A 23,235-nucleotide genomic window follows, 5' to 3' on the forward strand; every position below is an offset into this window, starting at 1 on the left:
CTAAGTATTTTAATTTGTCTATAGTACAAACTACTAGTTTAACCACAACGATAAACTAGATAAGATCGAATCAAGTTAATTAGTTTTTTTAAATATATGATAAATAAATTAATTTATATTTCACAAATATCATTTTTTTAAATATATGATAAATTAATTTTATATTTATTCTTTTTTATAAGCCCACAACTACATGAAATAACATATTAAAATATAATAAACCCAACATATAATTAATTATTATAAAATACTATTATACTTTTTTTTTAATAAAGCTGTTAATCTATCTGCAAAAAATGAAAGTACGTATCATGTCTACATTAATTCTGAAATTTTAGAATGGTTCAATTCGTCACATGTTGATCTAGAAATATGACACTAATATTCTATAGGTGTAGAAATTTTTTTATTTCTGCACCATAAAATTCACCTCTCTTCATTCAAACAATGCACAAAAAATTATTTTTTTATTTTTTTATTTTCTTTCTTTTCATTTTCTTTTCTCTTTTTTTTTTCATCTTATATCCAAACAATACCTAAGTTCTTCATGACTAATCCCATCTCGGGAGCAAATGTCTCTTTCCATATGTTCCTTTGCTCTCATTGGAATATTAGATATGTTCTAAATTAGCCGACTTAAACCAAAAACCAAGATCAAGTCGCTTGCTTTGATTCTTAAAAAAAAAACGATCTTGTTCTAGAATGAAAATTACTGAGTCGAACTAGAATATTAGACTGAAAATCAACTGATTTTTAATTAAGTCCATTTAGAGAGAAAAAAAGAAGATGAAAAATCCAACGAAATATGAACAGATCAATATTCTTTTTAAGTTTAACATTTTGTTACATTTGAACCGCTTCTCTGGTTAATTATTTTGTCCTCACATTGCATTTTTAGGTGACGACGTCGTCTCCTCTTGCATTTCGCATTTTTTCATCTATTACTAGTCAGTCGTTGATTTTTTTTTTGGTATTGTTTTTTTTCTCTTTGAGATAAATACTTTTGGTTTCTCTCTTATTTCTTTATTGTTGTTGAGTTTTTTAAAATAAGAAATATTAGAGTATCATTAAAATTTATTATTTTTGTCTATTTAGTCACTAATATTTAAAAATATAGACTAAAGTATGTTGTTAGTAGTTAAAAATTTGGTTAGTAGTTAAAAATAGTTAAAAACAATAAATTCAAATAATCTTTTAATATTTTTTAAATTATTATTGTATTAATTTAAATATTTAGTAGTTAATTAATTAATTATTATTATTACACCTTATTGGTTTTAGTTTATTGTTAGAGAAATTCTCCATATACAAGCATTTTTTTATACAAGTCTTTACAAGTTATTATATTAGCGCGCTTGAACGTTACTGCACGTTCTTCTTCTTCTTTTCTTTCGTTTCTTACTTTCTCTTTCTCCTTCTTCAACCGTTACTGCACAATTTCACTGCACCGTCTTCTTCTTCTTGCTGCACATTCTTCTTTCTCTTCTCCTCTTCTTCTTCTTCTTTTCTTTCGTTTTTTGCCTTCTCTTTCTCCTTCTTCATTTACGTGCTTTTCTCTTTGTTTTATTTTTTCGTTATTCTTGATTTCCATTATTTTTTGATATCAAGCTCTGAAATCATTTTTGAAGAAGAAGAAGCAGCAGAATATGAGGAGGAGAAAGAGAAAGAGTTCTGAATTATGCATAAAGTGTCCTTTAGGTGTATTTTTTATAATCGTTTGGGTGTATTTTCTATAATCGTTTGTGTGTATTTCTGAAGTTTCATTATTTTCAAAACGATTTCAAAGCTTGATTTCAGAAACCATGAAAATCGAAAAAAAAGAAGTAAGAATACCAGTAATAAACGAGTAAAACAACTAATGAAAAGGCAAAGAGAATAACGAAGAAATATCGTTTGGGTGTATTTTCTATAATCGTTTGGGTGTATTTTCTATAATCGTTTGGGTGTATTTCTGAAGTTCTATTATTTTCAAAACGATTTCAAAGTTTGATTTCGGAAACCATGAAAATCGAAAAAAAAGAAGTAAGAATACCAGTAATAAACGAGTAAAACAACTAATGAAAAGGCAAAGAGAATAACGAAGAAATATCGTTTGGGTGTATTTTCTATAATCGTTTGGGTGTATTTTCTATAATCGTTTGGGTGTATTTCTGAAGTTCTATTATTTTCAAAATGATTTCAAAGTTTGGTTTCAGAAACCATGAAAATCGAAAAAAAAAGCAAGAATACCAGTAATAAATGCAAGTAAAACAACTAATGAAAAGGCAAAGAGAATAACGAAGAAATATCGTTTGGGTGTATTTTCTATAATCGTTTAGGTGTATTTTCTATAATCGTTTGGGTGTATTTCTGAAGTTCCATTATCTTCAAAACGATTTCAAAGCTTGATTTCAGAAACCATGAAAATCGAAAAAAACGAAGCAAGAATACCAGTAATAAACGCAAATAAAACAACTAATGAAAAGGCAAAGAGAATAACGAAGAAATACATGGAGGAGGAGGAAAAAGAAGAAGAAGGAGAAGAAGAAGAAGAGGAAGAGGAAGATGAGTTGTTCATAATACACGGTGAGTGAAGAAGAAGAAGAAGAAAAAGAGGAAGAGGAAGAGGAAGAGGAAGATGAGTTGTTCATAATCCACGGTGAGTGAAGAAGAAGAAGAAGAAGAGGAAGAGGAAGAGGAAGAGGAAGAGGAAGAGGAAGAGGAAGATGAGTTTTTCATAATTCACGGTGAGTGAAGAAGAAGAAGAAGAAAGAGGAAGAGGAAGGGGAAGAGGAAGAGGAAGAGGAAGAGGAAGAGGAAGAGGAAGAGGAGTCGTTCATAATTCACGGTGAGTGTAGCGCTTTGGAAACTAAATAACGCATTAAAAGACTCTAATGTGGAGCAACTTGTAAAACTTGTAAGTCAAAAAGACTTGTATGTGTAGCAAGCCTCTTATTGTTAATGTTGTAAATTTACTAAAGGTTTAATTATCAGTTTTTATGTTTTTTTTTTCTTTTTGATTAGATCCCTACACTATTTTTAATTTTATAATTAGATCCTTTTTACGTAGAAAACATTAAACTAACAAAATATTTCTTACAAAATATATATAATCAAAGATTTAGTTAAAATTTTAATTATGAATAGCTTCTATTATAAACAAAATATTTAGTTAACTCTATCATTTTTTTTATAGTAAGAATGATTTAATTATAAAATTAAAAATAATATAAAAATTTAATTAAAAAAGTAAAAAAATTAATTAAACATTTAGTAAAACTTTAGAAATCAACAAAATAATTTTTTTAAATTAAATAGCTAGTGTTGTTATTGCTAATTGATCTAATTGCTAATTAAATAATTAATTTATTTAATTTTGCTCGTATAATCTATTTATATATTTACATGAGATTATAATATTTTAATTAATATTATATTTTAAAAATTTATATAAAAGTATATTTATATTTATATATTATTTTGTAATAATTCAATTATTTCAGTTAAATTGTTAAATGAACCGACAACTTCATAGGCTATTCAATGACCGGTTCGACTTCATAGGCTTGCTAAAATTCTAATGTGAATAAAGCAAACTACTGCAAATATGAAGCACTGCTTTGCCATTTATACCCTTCTCAAAGAAAACCGAGCTAGCACTCTCACTCACAGTAACACAGTCTCATTCACTGTTTCTTCATCTTTCTTCCTCTTCTTCTTCTTCAGAGTGTGTAGTAGCTCTGAGCTTAAACCCTAACACAGTAAACCTCAAACCCTAGCATTTCGAAACCCTTTTATTTCGCCAAAATCAGCTTCGATAATCATCATCCATGGGTCACATTGGTTCCAGCAAAGACGTCAAGCTCTACGACAAGGGTAAGCACGATGCAATGGACATTGACTCCGACGAAAACTTCGACGACGACGATTTCCCCTCAAACGGCGTACTCAGGGGCTTAGGCCGGGAGCCACTCAAGAACTTCTGCAAGAAAGCCGCTGAGCTCTTCTTCGCGGAGTACGGCCTCATTAGCCACCAGATCAATTCCTTCAACCAGTTTATCGCCACAGGTGTTCAGAGCGCCTTCGATTCCTTTGGTGATCTCATTGTGGAGCCTGGTTATGATCCTTCGAAGAAACGCGACGAAAATGATTTTTACCGTCACGCCGCCGTTAAGTTTGGGAAGGTGACGCTCGAGCGACCCAAGTTCTATGCTGGCGAAGGGCATGGAGATTTCAAGATGCTTCCAAGACATGCACGCCTTCAGAGGATGACATACTCTTCCCAGATTAAAGTCGAGATTCAAGTTCAGGTGAACACCGCTTAGCTCAGTTCTCTGTTGCTACTGTGTAGAGTAACTTTCGATTCTTTGAAATTTGTGATATGTGAAGCTGATTGATTTGCTATTGATACGTTTTGTGTCTGTGTTGATTGTTGTGGTTGGCAGGTGTATGTGCCACAGATGGTGAGGAGTGACAAATTTAAGACCGGGCAAGAACAGTACCTTGAACAAAAGACTCTGAAGGAAGAGAGCAGAGAAATCATCATTGGGAGACTGCCTATTATGGTCAAGTCTGATCTGTGCTGGATGAAAGGGGTTGAGAAAGGCGATTGTGAGTTTGATCATGGAGGGTACTTCCTGGTCAAGGGTGCTGAGAAGGTTAGCTTAACTTGTCATTAACTTTGCAGTTTAGTTTTGCTTTGAGAATTTGAGTTGTGTGTGTATGTTTTTGTTTTATGTTTTAGGCATTTCTTGTATTTCTCGTTGTGTATTTTTTTGTTACTGTTCTAATTCGTTTTGTGGAAAAAAATGTTGCAGACTTTTATTGCACAGGAGCATATCTATTTGAGAAGGCTCTGGATCATAGATAATCCATGGTGGTCAATCGGGTACAAGTCTCAAGTGAAGAGGCATAGATTGATCGTTAAGCTGGTGGGAAGTTCAAGTGTTGAAGGAATTGATAGTGGAGAGAAGGTCCTAACTGTATACTTCCTGGGCATTGAAATCCCCATTTGGGTGCTGTTTTTTGCTCTTGGAGTCTCATCTGACAGGGAGGTGGTAAAGCTCATTGATTTTGGTTATGATGATGCCAGAGTCGAAAATATCCTTATGGCCTCTATCCGCGATGCTGATGAGAGTAAGAATTATTCCGATTTCCGTGAACGGAAGAATGCAGTGAATTACATAGAGAAGGGTATTAAAGGTGTCCAGTTTCCACCTCCTGAACCTGTTGAAGACTGCTTGAGAATGTATATTTTTCCCAACATGGGAGGCTTGAAGAAAAAGGCACGATTCCTTGCATATATGGTGAAAGGTCTCTTAATGGCTTATACTGGCCGCAGAAGGTGTGATAACCGGGATGATTTTCGAAACAAGAGGCTTGAGTTGGCTGGGGAGCTTTTAGAGCGCGAGCTGAAAGTGCACATTGCACATGCTCGGAAGCGAATGTCAAAGGCATTGCAGAGAGACCTCTATGCAGACCGTGAAGTCCGCCCAATTGAAGGCTATCTTGATGCTTCGATAATTACAAATGGTCTCCAAAGAGCATTCTCCACCGGAGCGTGGTCTCATCCTTACAAGAGATTGGAAAGGATTTCCGGCGTGGTTGCAACTGTTGGGCGAACCAACCCTTTACAAACTATGGCTGAGTTGAGAAGGACAAGGCAGCAGGTTCAGTATACGGGAAAAGTTGGTGATGCTAGATACCCGTAAGTTACTTTAAGCTCTGTGTATTATAATTCTTTTTTTTCCCCCTCCTTTTGCAGTCATGCAGTGAATAAGTTGTGTCTAGATGGAAATTTTAAGCCTAGCTGACTGATGGTTCATTCGTTTTCTGTCTTTTGGCATTTATGTTGCGAGTGGTTAATGCAAGAAAATAAAATTGTATGTTAAGACTTAATTTGTTAACAAGGAAGAAAATTAGGTTTTATTCAGCTGTCAACTAGATTTGTTTGTGCTCCATGCATAGCCCAGACCCTATTTGAGTTTTATTGTGAATGTTTAGGTTTTTTCCATTTCGTTGCATATCAGTATCTGTAAAGTACCTTGATTTAGAGGAGATATGTAAACGTTTATATATATATATATATATATGTGTGTGTGTGTGTGTGTGTGTGTGTGTGTGTGTGTCATCTTTGCTTATTACTAAGACTATCAGCGTCCTGTACTTTAATGCGATTTATTGGTTGTGTGGGTTTGTACTGATAATTTTAACTGTTTACCTCCCCTTTGCCCAAGGGACTGATGTGCATACCATGATGGACTTTTGAGTGCTCTAATTTTGTGGTTAAATCTTTCTTTTTGGGCCATCTTTTGGTTATCAGTAAGACCATCAGCTTCCAGATTTAATGGCTGTCTGGTTTTGTACCATTATCTTCAACTGCTTACTTTCCCTCCATCCAAAGGGGTTTATGTGCATAATTTTATGGATAAGTTCTCTAATTTACTGGTTTAAGTTGAATGTTCAAATATGTTAGCTTGTGTTTTCCTGTGAAGATATGTTTTTTACTTTTTTTTTTAAAATATGGCATTTATTCATCTTTTAAATTTGAAACTTTGGGTTGTTTTATCCATGGAAAAAGTGTTTTCCATTTTCAGTTATACTGATCAAAGTTTCTTGTTACAGGCATCCTTCTCACTGGGGGAAGGTCTGCTTCCTCTCTACCCCAGATGGTGAAAACTGTGGCCTGGTGAAAAATTTGGCTGTTACTGGACTGGTAAGCACCAACATAACTGAAATCATATTGTCTGAGTTGCTTGACTCTGGTATGGAAGAGTTACTTGATGACACTTCTACTGACTTGGGCAACAAGGATAAGATCTTCCTCAATGGGGATTGGGTTGGTGTGTGCACAAATTCCAGTGCATTTGTTACAGATCTCAGAAGTAAAAGGCGTAGAAATCAATTACCTCATCAGGTACACTTATAATTTCTCGTTCTAAGTTGGCTTATTTTTACAATAGCCATCTTTTTTTTAGATATTTTATGGAACGAGCATTCAATTCCAAATTAACTCAAGGCAGATACTTTTAATAGGTTAACAACACACTTAAACCTAAAAATTGGATGGATGCATTCAGCCATTCACATGTCAAGTAAAGTAGTAGTGAAATATTCATTTGGAAGCTTGGTTTCTATTGGGAAGTTTATTGCTTTGGTGACATTATCTGTGGTTACTGGATGTTTAGAGCAACTTGAGGAATATTGCTTTCATTTTAAGCCCTATATAGTTACTTTAATATCCCCTCTTTTTTCTTAACTATACAGAGTAAGAGTATAGAATGGCTGCATATATTTGTGTGGTTTTCATTATTATTATTATTATTATTATTTAACATTGAACGTAGTCGTAACTATTTTTCCATTGCAGATGGAGATCAAATTGGACAAATCTCTAAAAGAAGTGCGCATAAACACTGATGCAGGAAGGATTCTACGTCCACTTTTGGTAGTTGAAAACCTTCACAAGATAAAAGAATCAAAAGGAACTAAATGGGAGCATTCTTCTTTCAAATCCCTTTTGGAGAATGGAGTGATCGAACTTGTTGGGCCTGAAGAAGAGGAAGACTGCCGGACTGCATGGGGTATCAGATATTTGTTTGGGAAAGATGGTGACAAATACACCCACTGTGAACTTGACATGTCATTTTTACTGGGTTTAAGCTGTTCACTGATACCGTTTGCCAATCATGACCATGCAAGGAGGGTACTCTACCAGGCCCAGAAGCACTCCTCGCAGGCCATTGGCTTTGCTACCACAAACCCCAACATCAGAGTGGACACCTTATCACACCAGTTGTACTATCCCCAGAAGCCCCTCTTCCGTACCATGACTTCTGATTGTCTTGGTAAGAAATGGTTTTCACTGGGTAATAGTAAACTTCCAAAGGCTGAATTCTATAATGGGCAAGTTGCAATTGTGGCTGTTAATGTGCATATGGGATACAATCAAGAGGATTCATTGGTGATGAACCGTGCTTCTTTGCAGCGTGGTATGTTCAGATCTGAGCATATAAGGAGTTACAAATCCGAAATTGATAATACTGAATCTAAGGAGAAGCGGAAGGATAATGTGAATTTTGGGAAGATACAAAGTAAAATTGGTCGTGTTGATAGCCTTGACGAAGATGGATTTCCATATGTCAGTGCAAATTTGCAAAGTGGTGATATTATTATTGGCCGTGGTGCCGAATCTGGAGCAGACCATAGCATAAAGTTAAAACACACTGAAAGAGGGTATGTTCAGAAGGTCGTGCTGTCCTCAAATGACGAAGGGAAGAATTTTGCTGTGGTTTCATTGAGACAGGTAACTGGTAAAACCCAAACTTTATGAATTGTTAATGCGTTATGCTGCTTATCTGAAGCTAACTTTCATGATAGTTGCATTGAATTTTTGTTAATTGGAAAAAGCTGTTATTTAATGTTGCAGGTTCGAACTCCCGTTCTTGGAGACAAGTTTTCAAGCATGCATGGTCAAAAGGGTGTCTTGGGATTTCTGGAGTCTCAGGAAAATTTCCCTTTCACAAGACATGGTGTGGTTCCCGATATTGTCATTAATCCACACGCATTCCCCTCGCGACAAACACCAGGACAACTCCTTGAGGCTGCTTTGGGGAAGGGCATTGCTCTTGGTGGTTCTTTGAGGCATGCTACCCCGTTCTCCACACCCTCTGTTGATGACATCATGGATGAGCTCCACAGGTACGGTTTTTTTACGATGATTATGCTACTTTGATGCTTCAAATATTGTTAGGGGTTACATGTGTCCTATGTTATTTGGGCTTCTCCAAAGAACTTGTTTTTGAAATTTGAACTATTTCTAATTGCTATTACTGTATGAACGCAAGTGTTATTTTTTGTTTGCCCATGTCTCTCGGCCTGTAGATGGCCACATCCCTTTGTTTGTGGCTCTTGCTGAAGTTTGGAATCACTTCTCTTTAGTTAATGTTTAAGCTGTCGTGTTCTGTTTTTATATCTTTTACTAAGCCCGACTCATGTTGCTATTGCAGAAATGGGTTTTCAAGATGTGGATATGAGAGAGTACTAAATGGGAGAACTGGTGAGATGGTCCGTTCACTAATATTTATGGGACCAACATTCTACCAGCGTCTACACCACATGTCTGAGGACAAAGTAAAATTCAGGAATACAGGTCCCGTTCATCCACTGACACGACAACCTGTAGCAGATAGGAAACGGTTCGGAGGTATCAAATTTGGTGAAATGGAGCGAGACTGCCTCATAGCTCACGGCGCATCAGCCAACCTGTATGAACGTCTCTTTACGCTCAGTGACTCCTCTCAGATACACATCTGTAGTAAATGCAAAAATGTAGCTAATGTGATATTGCGGCCAGTATCTGGTGGCCGCAAGATAAGGGGTCCATACTGCCGCATATGTGAATCTGCGGATGACATTGTGATGGTCAATGTCCCATATGGAGCCAAATTGTTATGCCAAGAGCTTTTTAGCATGGGCATAAATCTGAAATTTGAAACCAATTTCTGCTAGAGAACCATTTTACTGCCATATTAACTTCATGTGTACTTGGTGTAGATATCATCTTGGATCCTGGATTATTGCTTGAATGCAAATTAACTATCCCATGAACTACTGAAATTTAATTTTTGTGAACTCGGTGTAGATATCAACTTGGTCCCAGGATTATTGCTTGAATGCAGTTAGTTAATTATTCACATGAATTACTGAAGTTTAATTTGAACGCCTTCAACAGCTTTTTCATATTTTTGGAATTTTAGCCTTAATGGAATTTTGTGGTTTTTTCTTTCTTGGATGACCAGTAAAGGAGAGGAGAAAAGAAAATTCTTCGATAGAGTGAGAAGCAATTGGAGAATCCCTGGTGTTATAAAATTTGGTCTACTGTTGGTCTTCTATAAAATTGTTCCCCCTTGTCTTATCATTTCCAACAAATCAATATGTAGCAAATCTCTTCACAATCCTTTGACAAAGCAGTAGCAACTCCTATGAAGTTTGAACCGTCAGATCTTTGCATTTGCATTAGTAATTGGAAGCTCTATTTTAAGTTTTTAACAAATTAATGCACTATTTTGGATTTAACCTTCACATGGATTAGCAAAGGAGAAAGGCAATTTCGCTAAATGACAGAGTTATTATTCTTATCCTTTTCTTTGCAAACTGCATTCGCTTAAAAAAGAAAAAAGTTTTTATTTTTTATTTTTTATGTGAATCTCAGCCACATGGAACTAACAGTCTGCAAGATGAACAAATTCATTGTTTTTTAGATTGATCGAGTATGGCCTTTCTCCAGTTGTTGAACTGGAACAGGCACAGCATAGGGTGAGTTCCAATCAGCATCAAAGATTTCTTTGAGCTGAGAAACAATGGCAGTGTTGTATGTCCCAAAGCTGACACCAGCTGTAGTATAAAAGTAATCCCACACAAGATTGCTAGTTCCTATGTGAGCCCTTATATCACTAACTGCATATTTTCCATGATTCACTCTTGTAAAGTCAGGGTATATATTTCCTGTTCTTGATCCACCCTTAATTGCAGGCCCTGTCATGTTGAAACCTGGAACCACATAATATTTGATCTCAACTTTGCCAGAACAACTATTGTACTGTAAAGAGGAGCAGAGATTGTTGGTGTAGAGAAGTGCCTTCAGGTACTGATCTGTGTTATTGATGTTGTGTGCCCAATATGCCACCAATAACTTCACTGTTGCATGCTTGGAGAACACAACCTGTTTGACGAATTGTCATTGATAAGAAAGAAAGCAACAAAAGAAACAATGATTTGAAGTTACCTCTGATATTGCTGTGGATAATGATGGCCAGAAAATTGTTGGGTCCATAAATTCTGATTGACCAAGCCAATCCATGGTACTGATTCTAACTGTCTCCTTCGCTCCAACAGATTTAATTGTTTCAATCCATGCTTGCTCATCAGCCTGATACTTGCCGAACAATAGCTGCAGTAGCATGGCAAAATGTTAAGTTTGCATCTCGAAGTGGCAACTAAGATTCATTGAGAAAGAGCCGAGTTCTTATGCTTAGATTCAAGGATGCACATGGTAAAATTGTTTGAAAATAATCTTTATTTACCTCTGGAGGAGCAAAGGAGAGATAGCTGACTTGGGGTAGCATTGTTGAATTGTTACTCCAAGATGTTTGAATTGAAACTTCAAATATGTGAGGATCAGACAGAATAGGATATCCTGTAACACGAGGTGTCTCTGCATAACGAGGGAGAGGCGACCTGTGACGACATAATTGGAAACAGTTGTTTTGAAAGTTCAAGAGTAAGACACCATTAATCATAATTAAGCAGCCATTTTCCCAGTAAGCTTTATTTCATAATATGAGTTCCTGACTTACTTGCACCTCTCTTTAGGATCAATAAAATGTGACCAACAGGGAACCTTTCTTTCAACTTGCCACGTTTGATCAAACACTGCTTTTGTGTAATCTGAAGAATTAAGAGATGCAAGTTTCCACAAACTGTCGAAATATATCTCAACCTTGTTAGCTATTCTTGGACAACCAGCAAAATAAATTCCTACTTCCTTGACCTAGAGCCACCATGTAATAAGCAATTAGAAAAATTCAGAATTTCAATTATAACACTCTCTAAGATGAAGAGAGGAAGATGGTAACAATAAAAATATTAATTGCTTATTGACATATTATAAATTTAAAGACAAAAACAGCCATGACTTGTTGAATTTACCTGTGTAAGAGATTTCCAGTCATTGTTTGCAGATCCAATGTACACATCTCTACTATCAGATATCCAAACTTTGGCATGGACAATGCCTGAACCCCACCAATCCTTAAGAAGCAGGGTCACATTCTCGACGTTTGGCCTTCCGGCAGCAAGTTTTGATGGCTCTAAGGTAAATGTTGGATAGACTCCAGAATGTGACAGTAACCTACATCAATATCCATTTCAAATTTGGTTAATTCAACATTGCACAAATAACATTCAAAGGCATTAAAAAACAAGACTAATACTTGAGCATGGTATGTAACAGCATAGTGTTCGAAATGCACCTGATGCTAACATTGCGGTCTGCAGCATCCTCCAGCGCTTGATAGAGTGCAGCACCTTCTTGAGCACCAAACTCTTGCATCTGTTGCTGAGAGTAACCATAATCGCCGGAGCGAGGATCATCCGGAGAAGCAAGCAGCTCCCAGTACTGAGCAGTTATGTCAAGCCTCCTGGTGGAGTTTCCAGCCATCCAACTTAGCACATCCCCTACCAATTACTCAAACATGATAACATAATTAGAGAAAAATTATTGATATTTTTATTCTTAATTTTTCTATGCAAAAACTGTGAATGCCAAAATATAACGAGAGTTGATATACCGGTAGAGAGGACACCAGGGACATGGAAGAGGTGAGGCATATTTGTAGGGATGGATTGGACCAGCCATGCTTTACAGTTTGGAGTGGACGATGACGACGAATGAGCAAGGTTGCTCAATATAAACATATAAAACACAAAGTGGAAGAAACCAATCATGATACTGCGTTTGATCATCATTGCATAGTGATATGAGAAAAATTGCTCCATCTCACATAATGTTTAAGTAAAAGCACAACAATGGAACCAACGATATGCAACACAAGAATACTAGCTGTCACATTTGACTTTCGATGGAGTCAAAGTTAAGCTACGAAATTCTAACACAGTTTTTCTTCCTTCTTAAAACTTAACTCTTCTTAAGGAATAAAACAGAAGAGAATCTTGTTGGAATATTCGGTAATGCATTAATTGGTGATTGCGGGATACATGTTATGCCCAGTTGTACGCTACACTGGAAGATCCATATGTATCGGGTCAGATACAATCTGCACACTAGCTCCAAAAAATGCAATCATTAAGGCTTTTATTTATTTTCAATTATAAGTAAATACTAAATTGGTCTTAACAAATTTTAGATTGGATATTTTGATTTTTAACAAATTTTTATTATTCAAATTAAAAAGATTATTCTTATCTCTTCGGCCGCTGTTTTTAATAAAATTTTTAAATTATGTATAAAAAAATTATTATAAGATAAATCAAAATCTTTATAATGGACTCAAATCGTCTCAAAAAATTTTAAAATAATAAAAATTTATTAAGATTTAAAATATTTGGTCTAAATTTTTTAGGGGTCAATTTATTTATTTTTTTGGTTGGTCACGGTATCCCCCAATCCGATAAGTCAAGGACTAATCCGCATGCACAAGGCGGAATTTGAACCTCCGACACTTAAGCGGACGAGTGAGCTGCTCAACTTGTGAAAAGCGGTTCGAGCTATGAGCAACAAGGGATGAACACTGAACATTCAAGAACAAGGGAAGAGAGCTTCTGAACTCTGAATTCTTGATGTGAATTGCAGAGAGTGAAAACTTGATTAGTGAATTTCTATTGTAAATGTTACAGGTTCAGCTATATATAAAGTGAATGTCACGAACTAACTATCCTACTTGGCATAAATACAACAACAAGCAGTTACTTAACAGGAAGAGATAAATGCCTAATTAATTCTATATAGAGGAGTGTAAGGTGTGAGTAGAAGAGGGTGAGATCTGAAGGCATAGAGTTGGTTCACACCCCCCCTCAAGGTTGGGCTTATGAAGATTACATAAGCCAAGCTTGGAGTGACAGAAGGAGAAAGGTGCAGGGGAGAGGACTTTAGTGAAGATATCTGCAGTTTGGTGTAATGTGGAGATGGGAAGGAACTTGATAACTTGTGCTTGAGCCTTGTCGCGCATTATATGGCAGTCAGCTTCTATGTGTTTGGTACGTTCGTGGAACACCGGATTGGCTGCAATGTGCAATGCGGACTGACTATCACAGTAGATAGCTGCTGGTTTGAGGATTGGAAATGTGAGATCCTGAAGGATGAAGACGATCCATTGAGCTTCACATGTTAAGGCAGCCAAGGCTCTATACTCGGCTTCAGTGGAAGAGCGAGTAATGGTAACCTGTTTCTAACTCTTCTATGTGATCAATGTAGTACCCAAAAAAACAATAATCGGATATGGAACTCCTCGTGTCAGGGCAGGTGGCCTAGTCACTGTCTGAGAAGCCCGTGAGCTGTAAGTCTGATTCAGTTTTGAATAAAAAGCCTTGGGAAAGAGCTGATTTCAGATACTTCAGGACTCTTAGAGTGGCTTAGAAGTGTTTATTAGTGGGGCAATCAAGAAACTGACTTAGCTTTCCAACGACAAAGCTAATTTCGGGTCTTGTATTGGTTAGGTATAAGAGTCTTCCTAGCAGTCTTCTATATTCACTAGCATTTGGCATTGGGTCTCCAGACTCTTTAGAGAGATGAGAAGTGTAATCCATAGGAGTTGAACAACTCTTGGATCTAAGCATGCCATATTCTTCCAGTAGATCTAGGCAATATTTTCTTTGATACATTGCTATTCCTCTCTTGCTTCGAGCAAACTCAAAACCGAGAAAGAACTTCAATTCTCCTATATCTTTAATTTTGAAGAGGTTATGAAGATGTTGCTTCAAAGCTGTGATTTCTTTGATGCAGTTTCCTGCAAGCACCAAGTCATCGACATAGATTATCACAGTTGTGAATCCAGAACCAGCAACCTTTGTGAACAAAATGTAATCATGTTTTGACTGAGTGTAGCCAAATTTGATCAAGGTGTGAGCTAATTTTGAGTTCCACTGTCTGCTGGCTTGCTTTAAGCCATAGAGTGACTTCTCTAATTTGCATATCAGCTTTGGATTGGACACATTCAAGCCAGGGGGTGGTTTCATGTAGACTTTCTCTTCAAGATCTCCATATAGAAAAGCTGTGTTCACATCCAACTGGTGGACGAACCAGTCTTTGGCAGCTGCAATGGCTAGAAGAATCCTCAAAGTGTTCATTTTCACTATGGGACTAAAGGTATCAGAATAGTCTTGCCCTGGAACTTGGGTGAATCCCTTTGCTACCAGTCGGGCTTTGCATCTTTCAACACTTCCATCAGCCTTAAGCTTGGTTTTAAAAACCCATTTGCATCCAATTGCATGCTTGTCAGCTGGTAAAGTAGTGAGTGACCAGGTTCGATTTTCATCAAGAGCAGCAAGTTCTGATTTGATATCTTCTTGCCAACAGGGATACATCATAGCCTCCTCATAAGTTTTGGGATCTGTGTTGGTGATCAAGGCAATGGAGAATTTTCTTTTGTTTTCGGATAGACCATGATAGGACAAAACATGAGAAAGAGGGTACCTACTTGAAGTTGGTGGTGTAGTTGAGCTAGTAGTTAGAAAACAATGATAATCTTTTAGGTAAGAGGGGCGTTTTCTTTCTCTGTGAGGTCTTTCAATAATCGGGACAGCATTTTGAGGAATGTGAGGTGCAACAGTATCCTGTTAGTTGTATGGTGTGTTTGGTGCACTGATTTGTGGTGAATTGGCCACTTGGCCTTGTGGTGCTATGTCTGGATTTGTGATGTTGTGATAATGAGATGCAGAGTGTGTTGATGGTGCATTGAAAGGAGTGGTGTCAAAAAGAAGAGGGTCTGATAATTGAGCTGATGATGCATGGCACTTTTGGGAGAGTTCTGAATTTTGTGTATTGCACAAAGATAAAGTGTTCTCATAAAAAACTACATCTCTTGAGAGAAAAATTTCTTTAGAATATAGATCATATAAAATGTACCTTTTTACTCCTTGTTTGTAGCCTAAGAAAATGCATTTTCTAGCTCTTGGGTCGAGCTTTTTTCTAGTAGCATGAATGGTTGCAGCAAATGCTAAACATCCAAAGACTTTGAAATTGTGTATGTCAAGTAGTTTTTTGTGAAGAATTTCATAAGGGAATTTATTTTTCAAAACATTGCTGGGAATTCTATTGATGATATATGGCATGAGCGGCAACATAATGCCATATTGCCATAGTTTCTTTGGTAAGTTTGCATGAAACATAATTGCTCGAGTTACTGCCAAAATGTGTTGGTGTTTCCTCTCAACTATGCCATTTTATTGAGGGGTTTCAACACATGTATTTTGGTGTATAATACCTTTTTCTGCATAAAATTCAGTTAGTTTGAACTCAGCTCCATTGTCTGATCTAACTTGTTTAATAGCTTTGTTAAACTGAGCTTGAACTAACTGAATAAAATTTTTGAGCAATGTGGCAGCTTCAAATTTATGTTTTATGAAAAATAGCCAACAAAATCTACTTTTATCTTTCACTATTGTGAAAAAATATGTGTTCAGCAGTTGAGTTGATATTAATTGGTCCCCATATGTCTATGTGTACTAAATCAAATATTTCTTCTGACATAAACATGCTTATTGGAAATGAAAAACGCTTTTGCTTAGCATAATGACAAGACTCACAAGGACTGGCACAAAGATCGGATTTATTGATGAAATTATAATTTTGTTGCAATACAAGAATTTTGTCATTTGGTAAATGACCTAGTCTAAGATGCCATAAGTTTAATGTACTTCTATTCTTATTGTCATGTAGCTTATTACTATTTCTAAGATGTTGTGTTTGTGGTGTAAAGGATGTTGCTGCAATTGCTAGTCTTAGTTGAAAGTTTCTTACAGGTTTTAGGTCTTCAAATGCATAAAGCCCCTTCCTTTGCTCAGCTACACCAATCATCTTCGAGGAAAGGCAGTCCTGGTTCTTGCAACATTTTTCATCAAAGACTAATTCACATTTGAACAAGTTAGTTGTTTTGGAAACTGATATGAGATTAAACTTGAAACTTGGAATGTATAAGACCTTTGTGAGAAAAAAGTTTTGGAGAAAATTATAGTCTCAACTGTTGAAGTAACGGTATTGGTTCCATCTGGCATCCTAACAAGTATGGGTTCTATTTTATGTAATGAGTGAAATGACTCTAAACAGTATGCTACATGATCGCTTGCTCTTGAGTCAATTACCCAGGAGCTAGGTTTAAAGGTTGAAACAGACATGGTATGAGCAATACCTTGATGAGAGGGTAATGTGACAATTTGGTTTATGGCATGTTGAGGCTTGTGTGTATCCAAAGGCGGTTGTTTCAAGAGAGCTAGCAAGGCATGCTTCTGTTCCCTTGTGAATTCCAGTTCTATACCACTATCCTCTACTAGCTGGTCATCACCGATTCTTGCAAAATTCTTGTCATCAATGATAGCATTGTTGATTGCACTGCTTTCTTGTTTGAGGTGAGGAGATAAACCATGCTATTTGTAGCATGTGTCGATTAGATGGCCAGTTTTTCCACAATAGGTACAGACTTTTGTTTGTCCTCTTCCTCTGCCAGCAGTTCTTCCTCCCCTACCTCGGCTCCTTCCTCCTTGTGTTGAGGGTTGATATGGAGTAGCGTTGTTCATCAAGATTTTGTTTTCAGTGAGGGGTTCGCCACATTGGAACTGTCTTTCTTGTTGTAAAAGCAGTAAAAAAGCTTGTTCAATGCTTGGTAAAGATTGCATCAGCATTATTTGTGACCTCACTGTCGCATATTGTTCGTTCAAGCCTCTGAGAAAGTGAACGATATAGGTCTCATCTCTGTATCCTCTCATAACAGTTCCACACGTACAATTCCTGTTCTTGCAATGTATGCAGTCAGGTAGGGGCCTAAAGTTCTCCAGCTCTTCCCAAATACTTTTCAGCCTAGTGAAGTAGTCGGTCATGTTTAGATCACCTTGCCTCAGAGTGAACATTTCTTTTTCCAATCCGGCTACCTTGAATACATCGCCCTGAAAATATCTGTGTTTCAAATCTTTCCATAGATCCGAAGCGACATTGTGCCACATCACGCTTTGTGCTATGTCGGGACTAAGTGAGAGGGTGATCCAGGAGATGACGTAGTCATTGCATCGTTCCCACACTTCAAACAAAGGATCTGTTGATTCTGGTTTACTGATGCTTCCATTCACAAATTTGATCTTGTTCTTTGAGCTTAGTGCATGCAGCATGGCCCTCTCCCTACTGTGATAGTTGTTTGAGCCTAAAACCATGGGGAGAGCGGTTCGAGCTATGAGCAACAAGGGATGAACACTGAACATTCAAGAACAAGGGAAGAGAGCTTCTGAACTATAAATTCTTGATGTGAATTGCAAAGAGTGAAAACTTGATTAGTGAATCTCTATTGTAAATGTTACAGGTTCAGCTATATATAGAGTGAATGTCACTAACTAACTATCCTACTTGGCATAAATACAACAACAAGCAGTTACTTAACAGGAAGAAATAACTGCTTAATTAATTCTATATAGAAGAGTGATTCTATATAGAGGAGTGTAAAGTGTGAGTAGAAGAGGGTGAGATCTGAAGGCATAGAGTTGGTTCACACAACCAACTAAGTTGATTTTTTAGGATCAATTTAAGTTTTTACTCTTTGGTTACTTATTTGTTTTTTATGGACAAGACCACTTTTAAACTGGGTAATTTACTTTTTTAAACAAGAAAAAAATAACTAACTATATGATCGGATTCAACATTATTCAATTATATGTCTTGTTTTATATACACAAAAATTGCAGCAAGTATAAGCTTTTTTTAAAAAAATTCCATGTTATTACTTCAATTTATGAAGAATTTAAAAAACAGAAAGTCTTGAGAGTTATAAATTTTTAATAATTTTAGCCAATATTTGGTCCGAACAAATAAGAAATTACTTTCAATAAATAAATTTTATTAATTTATATGTGTAATTTTTAATAAATATAGATGTAAGTTGTATTAATTCATGTATATAAATTTTAGTAGATATATGTACAAATTATATATTTTATATACACAAATTTTTATGAATGTGTGTGCAAATTATTGATAGCCAAAATTTTGACCAAGCATATAGCATTCTTGTTTAAAAAATAGGTAAAACAAATAGCATGCCTTTGATTTATTGGTTAATTAGAAAAAGCTTGTAGCAATCTATAATTCTATATAGAACATATAGTTAAAGGATAATGTTAGAAGATTAGGAGAATATATATTTTTTAATAATTAATTAATAATATTTAAAAATATATTATTAAAATATTGGACTAATATCTGTAAATGTGGTTAATATAAAATTAATTTTTTCATAGAGGAATACTGTTGAATGAAGACAGAGATAAATGAGTTTTTTTTTAATTTAAAAAGTGAATTACCCTTTTTTGATGTGAAACAAAAAGTAGAAAACTATTATAAATCACATGCTTCAATTAAGGATAGTGATTCTATACAGAAGGTGATAGTAAATAGTTAAAATACTAAACCTAGAGATCACTATTCTATCCTAATGAACATTCGGAAGATCCTAAACTGCAAATATAATATCAAACCCTACCTCTATACTAAAAACTTAATAAATCTGCATTAAGTTGCTAAGAGATAGAATGCCTCTGGTGTCTCAAAGCAGATGACATAGTTGGGCTATTATTCTCTAAACTCCCTGAAGTCTCAGAGCTCCTATTATTCTCTTGCTGTCCTTTTCCCACAATCCATAACTTATCAATGATTCTCCTTGACCCAGACCGCAGCAACTGCATGCCGCTTCGGCTGTTTTTGCTGTTCTTCTTACTCAGCTTGCCTTCCTCTTTCATCATCGGCACCTTGAGGGACTGGCATCTATTAATCCCTCTCTTCTCACCTCCTCCAACCCGCAAAGGATCATGTATTGCTTGAATTCTGGCTGTGGCTCTAACCTGCTCAAAAAACAGAACCTGCACTATCACTCGAAGAGGAAGCCGGTCATTCTGCGCAGCATGCATTGAAGCATTCGCCGTCAGTTTCTTCACATCCATGAGTCTACATAGCTTCTTCCTTTCTGCTTTTGTCAAATCCGGATGCTTCTGAAGACAACAAGGTTCAACAAGTTAGAAACTAAACTACTTAAGATAATACAGCAGCACCAATAGTATAGTTTTATAAAATAAGCCTACCTTCAAATAAATGTCAATAGCTCTGTATAGACCATCGTGACTTGACCTAGCACAATCAGGAACTGATTGCGACAGATTGACGAAACTAGAGAGACCGAGATTAGGCTCATGGGCAATTTCTCCGAGGTAACCGTCGACCAACTTTCCAATGTTCAATATGGATTTATCACTCGAAATATAAAGATCTTTTCCATTATCTTTCTCCTCAATAACCTCCATATTGCATCTTCCCTGTTCGTGAATCAAGTATTGATTCAAAAGGCCTTGTACCAAATCAACATCATAAGTTGTTATCTGAGGAGACTTTGCTGGAATCAGCAAATCCTTGACACAAGCTTCATGCAATTTCGAGCTAATTTTCTTCATCAGTTCTTCTCTTGCTGACTCATTTGCTCCAACTAATATGGCAAATTTCAGAAGCTTCAGTAAAAAACTACAAGAGCAACCAATGCCATTATCACATGGCAATAAACAGATAACTGTTTCTACCAGAGACTTGTTTCTTGATGCATGCTCTTCCCAAGTCAATGCATCAATGGAATCAGGTAACCATCTCATTGCATACACTTTTAGTGCCTCTGCAATCACAATGCTATCGGTTCTTCCATTTGATTTCACACAAATCATTACTCTTTTGTAAAGATCAATGTCCAGTTCACATATATCTTCAACCCACCAATCCTTAGGAACAGATTCAATGTGATCTAGAAACATCATCTTGTGCTCAACAAGTTTTTTTCTCTCTGTTAATTTCCTATTATAAGTGTAAGACCAGAACACGCTCGCCGGATCAACAGCAATTTTAGAAGTTATGGAACCTATGCATCTCTCAATGATCTCCAGATCCTCAGACCATGGCAGAAAAGAATTACAAGTTTGGAGGACTATTATAGAATCCTTCCAGCAACAGAAGATTCCTGAGTTAAGGAACACTTCAATTTTAAAAACTAAGTTCCCCAGATCAATATCCTCAGTCATCTCAAGATATTCGGCCGCACAGCGAGCAGCTACAACATTGTAAGCATTAAGAGTAACCGTCATTTCATAACAGAATTTTGCACATATTTCAAAGGCCTTAGGTCCTCCTGGGAAATCATCTAAGTAAATATCATCAGAATCCTCTTCACTAGCTTTCGACATCAACTTCTGTAATCGCTTGCTCTTCGACAATAGAGGAAACTGCACCTCATAAAATAAAGTTATCAAGCAATTGATTTGTGGATATAACAGGGCGAGAGTTAAGAACATAAGATGCCTAAAGAAAATATGTTACCTTATGAAGGTAAAACTTAACTTCACCGACATTAATGGTAACATCAGTGGCCAATTCAGATGATACATATCTGCATGAGAAATTGAAATCAGCATGCGAAACTACAAAGGTATGTTGTTAAATCAACCATTAGCAGGGGTAATGTTAATTTGTGATAAATTGATCTTAAATAATTATGCCACAAAGTCAATCATCTTCAGCCAATAATTTCTTAGGAAAAAGATACACTGTTCAGTATGTTATTACACATTATTTTCATCATGGCAGAACTCAGATAACTCCAAGGGCCCCAAAACCTGAAAACATGTCTGAAGAAAAAAGAAAAAGAATCTCTATGGACATGTTAATGTTACTGGCAGAGAAATGTCTGAAACCCTCACCCTTAAAACTTTATTTTTTCTAATTGTCATATGAATGAAGTAATTTATTTAACAAAACCATTAAAATTAGTGCATAATAACAAGTTGGATGCAGTTCCAAATTAGTACCAACTTTAACAAACTTGTCTCTTATCTGCACACATACCTCATGCGTGACAGATGACATTTCACTGTCGATAATGCTTTAGAACAGGCTGAAAAAGCCAATAAGCTAGGTTACCAAAAAATGCTCTTTCCCTCTTAGGACAAATTCCCTTACCTTTATACCCCCATAACATCATAAATCCATATACAATAACTCAACTGTTCAAGATTAAAGAAGAAATAATGGAATATGTATAGTGTATACTAATATGTGAGATGTTATTTATCTCATCAATGTATTTATACAAATTAACATTAATAACATCATGTTTTAAAAGGCCCTGCTTCCACTATGATTGAACTATTGAAGAAGGAAATGAAGGGTATTCATTATTCAATCTTATTTAAAAAAAATAAAAAAAAAAGAATCCAGGTGTGGACCACCTCTCTCTCTCTCTCCCTCTCTCTCTCTCTCTCTCTCTCTTTCTCTCTCTCTCTCTCTCTCTCTCTCTCTCTAACCAGCAATAGAATGTTAACATTAGTTAAGTAACTAGAGTGAATATAAAGGGTATGAACTTTTTGAAAGCATTATTAAAAAATCAATGTATAAGAATCTAAAACTACAGCAGCAACTGTTGTTGAATAATGCATGCAAATACCAAAAGACTGAACATTTTCAACTAATTAATGGTGGGGATACCGCTGAAGATTGAAGAATGCATGCATGGATGTGGATGACTTATATAATGAAGAAGGAAAATCAAAAGAAATGACCTGGTAGAGTGTCCACGAGCTTCAAGGGAATCAGGCTTGGAACCCAACTTCATAAACTTCATATTTTTCTTTTGAATATGAAAGCAAGCAGGTAAAGAGATAGAAGATCACATAAATATAGCATGAAAAAGAGAAAATCCTTGTGTAGTTAACACAAGAGGGTAGCTACATATAGAGTTGGGCAGCAATAACTAACAATGCAGGGAGAGAAGAATGGTACCAAGAATGGGGAGACAAGGAGTATTGTTGCGTGGCGTGTTGGGGTAGCATTGCCAATTTGCCAATTGAATGTGGTTGTTGGTTTGTGGACGAGGAAGGTGGAATGCATTTATGTCATGTTTGAATAATGAATGATGCTATGCTAATGCTGGGAATGGAATATTAAGAAGAAAGAAAGAAAGAAAGAAAGAAAGAAAGAAAGAGAGGTGTGTAGTGTTTGGTGTTTGGTGTAATGTTATGAATGCTGTTTGTGTTGTTGTGCAGAAGAAAATGGGGTCAGGGGTCACAGACTCAGACCATAATGAGTGGATTGATGCTTCTCTCTCTCTAACCTTTGCAGGCCTATACTTTGTAGAGTGAGCGACCACCACACCTACACACGATTCATCATCCTTCAATTTAACTCTGCTTTTGCTTTTTCATAAATAGCTCTCCTTACTCTCGACATTATGCCACGTATAGTAGACTTTTAATTTCAATTGTTATAGAGGAAAAACTAATGTTAATTACCATGAATAAACTAATTATTTTAGGAAAAACCGAACAAAGAGTGGGTACTATCAATTGCTATTTAGCTCCAATGATGCATGTTAGGGCCAAAAGCCTATTACAAGATTCAGCATTGACGGATAAGTTTAGGTCCACATTAGGGAAATCATTGACCTGTGCTGTGCT

The 23,235-nt window shown here is 36.1% G+C and overlaps 4 protein-coding genes across 4 annotated transcripts; 1 reads left to right on the top strand and 3 right to left on the bottom strand.

The window, feature by feature from the left end:
* The first annotated feature begins 3,512 nt into the window (after positions 1-3,512).
* Positions 3,513-9,612, top strand: LOC112715988 (DNA-directed RNA polymerases IV and V subunit 2). The gene is made up of 7 exons (XM_025767829.3): positions 3,513-4,289; positions 4,425-4,637; positions 4,797-5,686; positions 6,604-6,895; positions 7,349-8,284; positions 8,408-8,679; positions 8,988-9,612. Exons 1-7 carry the CDS (start codon positions 3,810-3,812, stop codon positions 9,487-9,489), a joined length of 3,585 nt encoding a protein of 1,194 aa, XP_025623614.1. The 5' UTR covers positions 3,513-3,809; the 3' UTR covers positions 9,490-9,612.
* Positions 9,613-10,211: 599 nt separating this feature from the next.
* On the bottom strand, positions 10,212-12,843 carry LOC112715990 (uncharacterized). The gene is made up of 7 exons (XM_025767831.3): positions 12,330-12,843; positions 12,012-12,216; positions 11,689-11,890; positions 11,337-11,530; positions 11,064-11,217; positions 10,766-10,930; positions 10,212-10,702 (listed from the first exon to the last, which is right to left on the bottom strand). Exons 1-7 carry the CDS (start codon positions 12,535-12,537, stop codon positions 10,238-10,240), a joined length of 1,593 nt encoding a protein of 530 aa, XP_025623616.1. The 5' UTR covers positions 12,538-12,843; the 3' UTR covers positions 10,212-10,237.
* Positions 12,844-14,130: 1,287 nt separating this feature from the next.
* LOC140175711 (uncharacterized) lies at positions 14,131-17,916 on the bottom strand. The gene is made up of 6 exons (XM_072204250.1): positions 17,194-17,916; positions 16,905-17,139; positions 16,517-16,656; positions 15,981-16,071; positions 15,623-15,713; positions 14,131-15,217 (listed from the first exon to the last, which is right to left on the bottom strand). The coding sequence occupies exons 1-6, from the start codon at positions 17,914-17,916 to the stop codon at positions 14,131-14,133; spliced, it is 2,367 nt and encodes a 788-aa protein (XP_072060351.1).
* A 1,175-nt stretch (positions 17,917-19,091) lies between these two features.
* On the bottom strand, positions 19,092-22,931 carry LOC112715989 (phototropic-responsive NPH3 family protein NPY1). Its single transcript, XM_025767830.3, has 5 exons — positions 22,562-22,931; positions 22,342-22,409; positions 21,104-21,173; positions 19,831-21,009; positions 19,092-19,740 (listed from the first exon to the last, which is right to left on the bottom strand). Exons 1-5 carry the CDS (start codon positions 22,667-22,669, stop codon positions 19,273-19,275), a joined length of 1,893 nt encoding a protein of 630 aa, XP_025623615.1. The 5' UTR covers positions 22,670-22,931; the 3' UTR covers positions 19,092-19,272.
* Between the last annotated feature and the right edge of the window lie 304 nt (positions 22,932-23,235).

This window comes from Arachis hypogaea, chromosome 10 (genome assembly GCF_003086295.3).
Source record: "Arachis hypogaea cultivar Tifrunner chromosome 10, arahy.Tifrunner.gnm2.J5K5, whole genome shotgun sequence".
Classification (NCBI taxonomy): Eukaryota; Viridiplantae; Streptophyta; class Magnoliopsida; order Fabales; family Fabaceae; genus Arachis; species Arachis hypogaea.

Bases quoted from the DNA above. Each gene is read 5' to 3' on its own strand.
- LOC112715988 (XM_025767829.3), top strand. From the start codon at position 3,810: ATGGGTCACATTGGTTCCAGCAAAGACGTCAAGCTCTACGACAAGGGT. The intron at 5,687-6,603 runs GTAAGTTACTTT...TTCTTGTTACAG, and splicing joins GTTGGTGATGCTAGATACCC to GCATCCTTCTCACTGGGGGA. The intron at 8,680-8,987 runs GTACGGTTTTTT...TTGCTATTGCAG, and splicing joins ATCATGGATGAGCTCCACAG to AAATGGGTTTTCAAGATGTG.
- LOC112715990 (XM_025767831.3), bottom strand. From the start codon at position 12,537: ATGGAGCAATTTTTCTCATATCACTATGCAATGATGATCAAACGCAGT. The intron at 11,531-11,688 runs GTAAATTCAACA...TGGTGGCTCTAG, and splicing joins ACTGGAAATCTCTTACACAG to GTCAAGGAAGTAGGAATTTA. The intron at 11,218-11,336 runs GTAAGTCAGGAA...ATGTCGTCACAG, and splicing joins GATCCTAAAGAGAGGTGCAA to GTCGCCTCTCCCTCGTTATG.
- LOC140175711 (XM_072204250.1), bottom strand. From the start codon at position 17,916: ATGGTTTTAGGCTCAAACAACTATCACAGTAGGGAGAGGGCCATGCTG. The intron at 17,140-17,193 runs GTCTGTACCTAT...TGCTACAAATAG, and splicing joins GAGGAAGAGGACAAACAAAA to CATGGTTTATCTCCTCACCT. The intron at 15,714-15,980 runs GTATTATACACC...TTGGATGTTTAG, and splicing joins TGAATTTTATGCAGAAAAAG to CATTTGCTGCAACCATTCAT.
- LOC112715989 (XM_025767830.3), bottom strand. From the start codon at position 22,669: ATGCATTCCACCTTCCTCGTCCACAAACCAACAACCACATTCAATTGG. The intron at 22,410-22,561 runs GTACCATTCTTC...CATATTCAAAAG, and splicing joins TCCTTGTCTCCCCATTCTTG to AAAAATATGAAGTTTATGAA. The intron at 21,174-22,341 runs GTCATTTCTTTT...TTTCTCATGCAG, and splicing joins GCTCGTGGACACTCTACCAG to ATATGTATCATCTGAATTGG.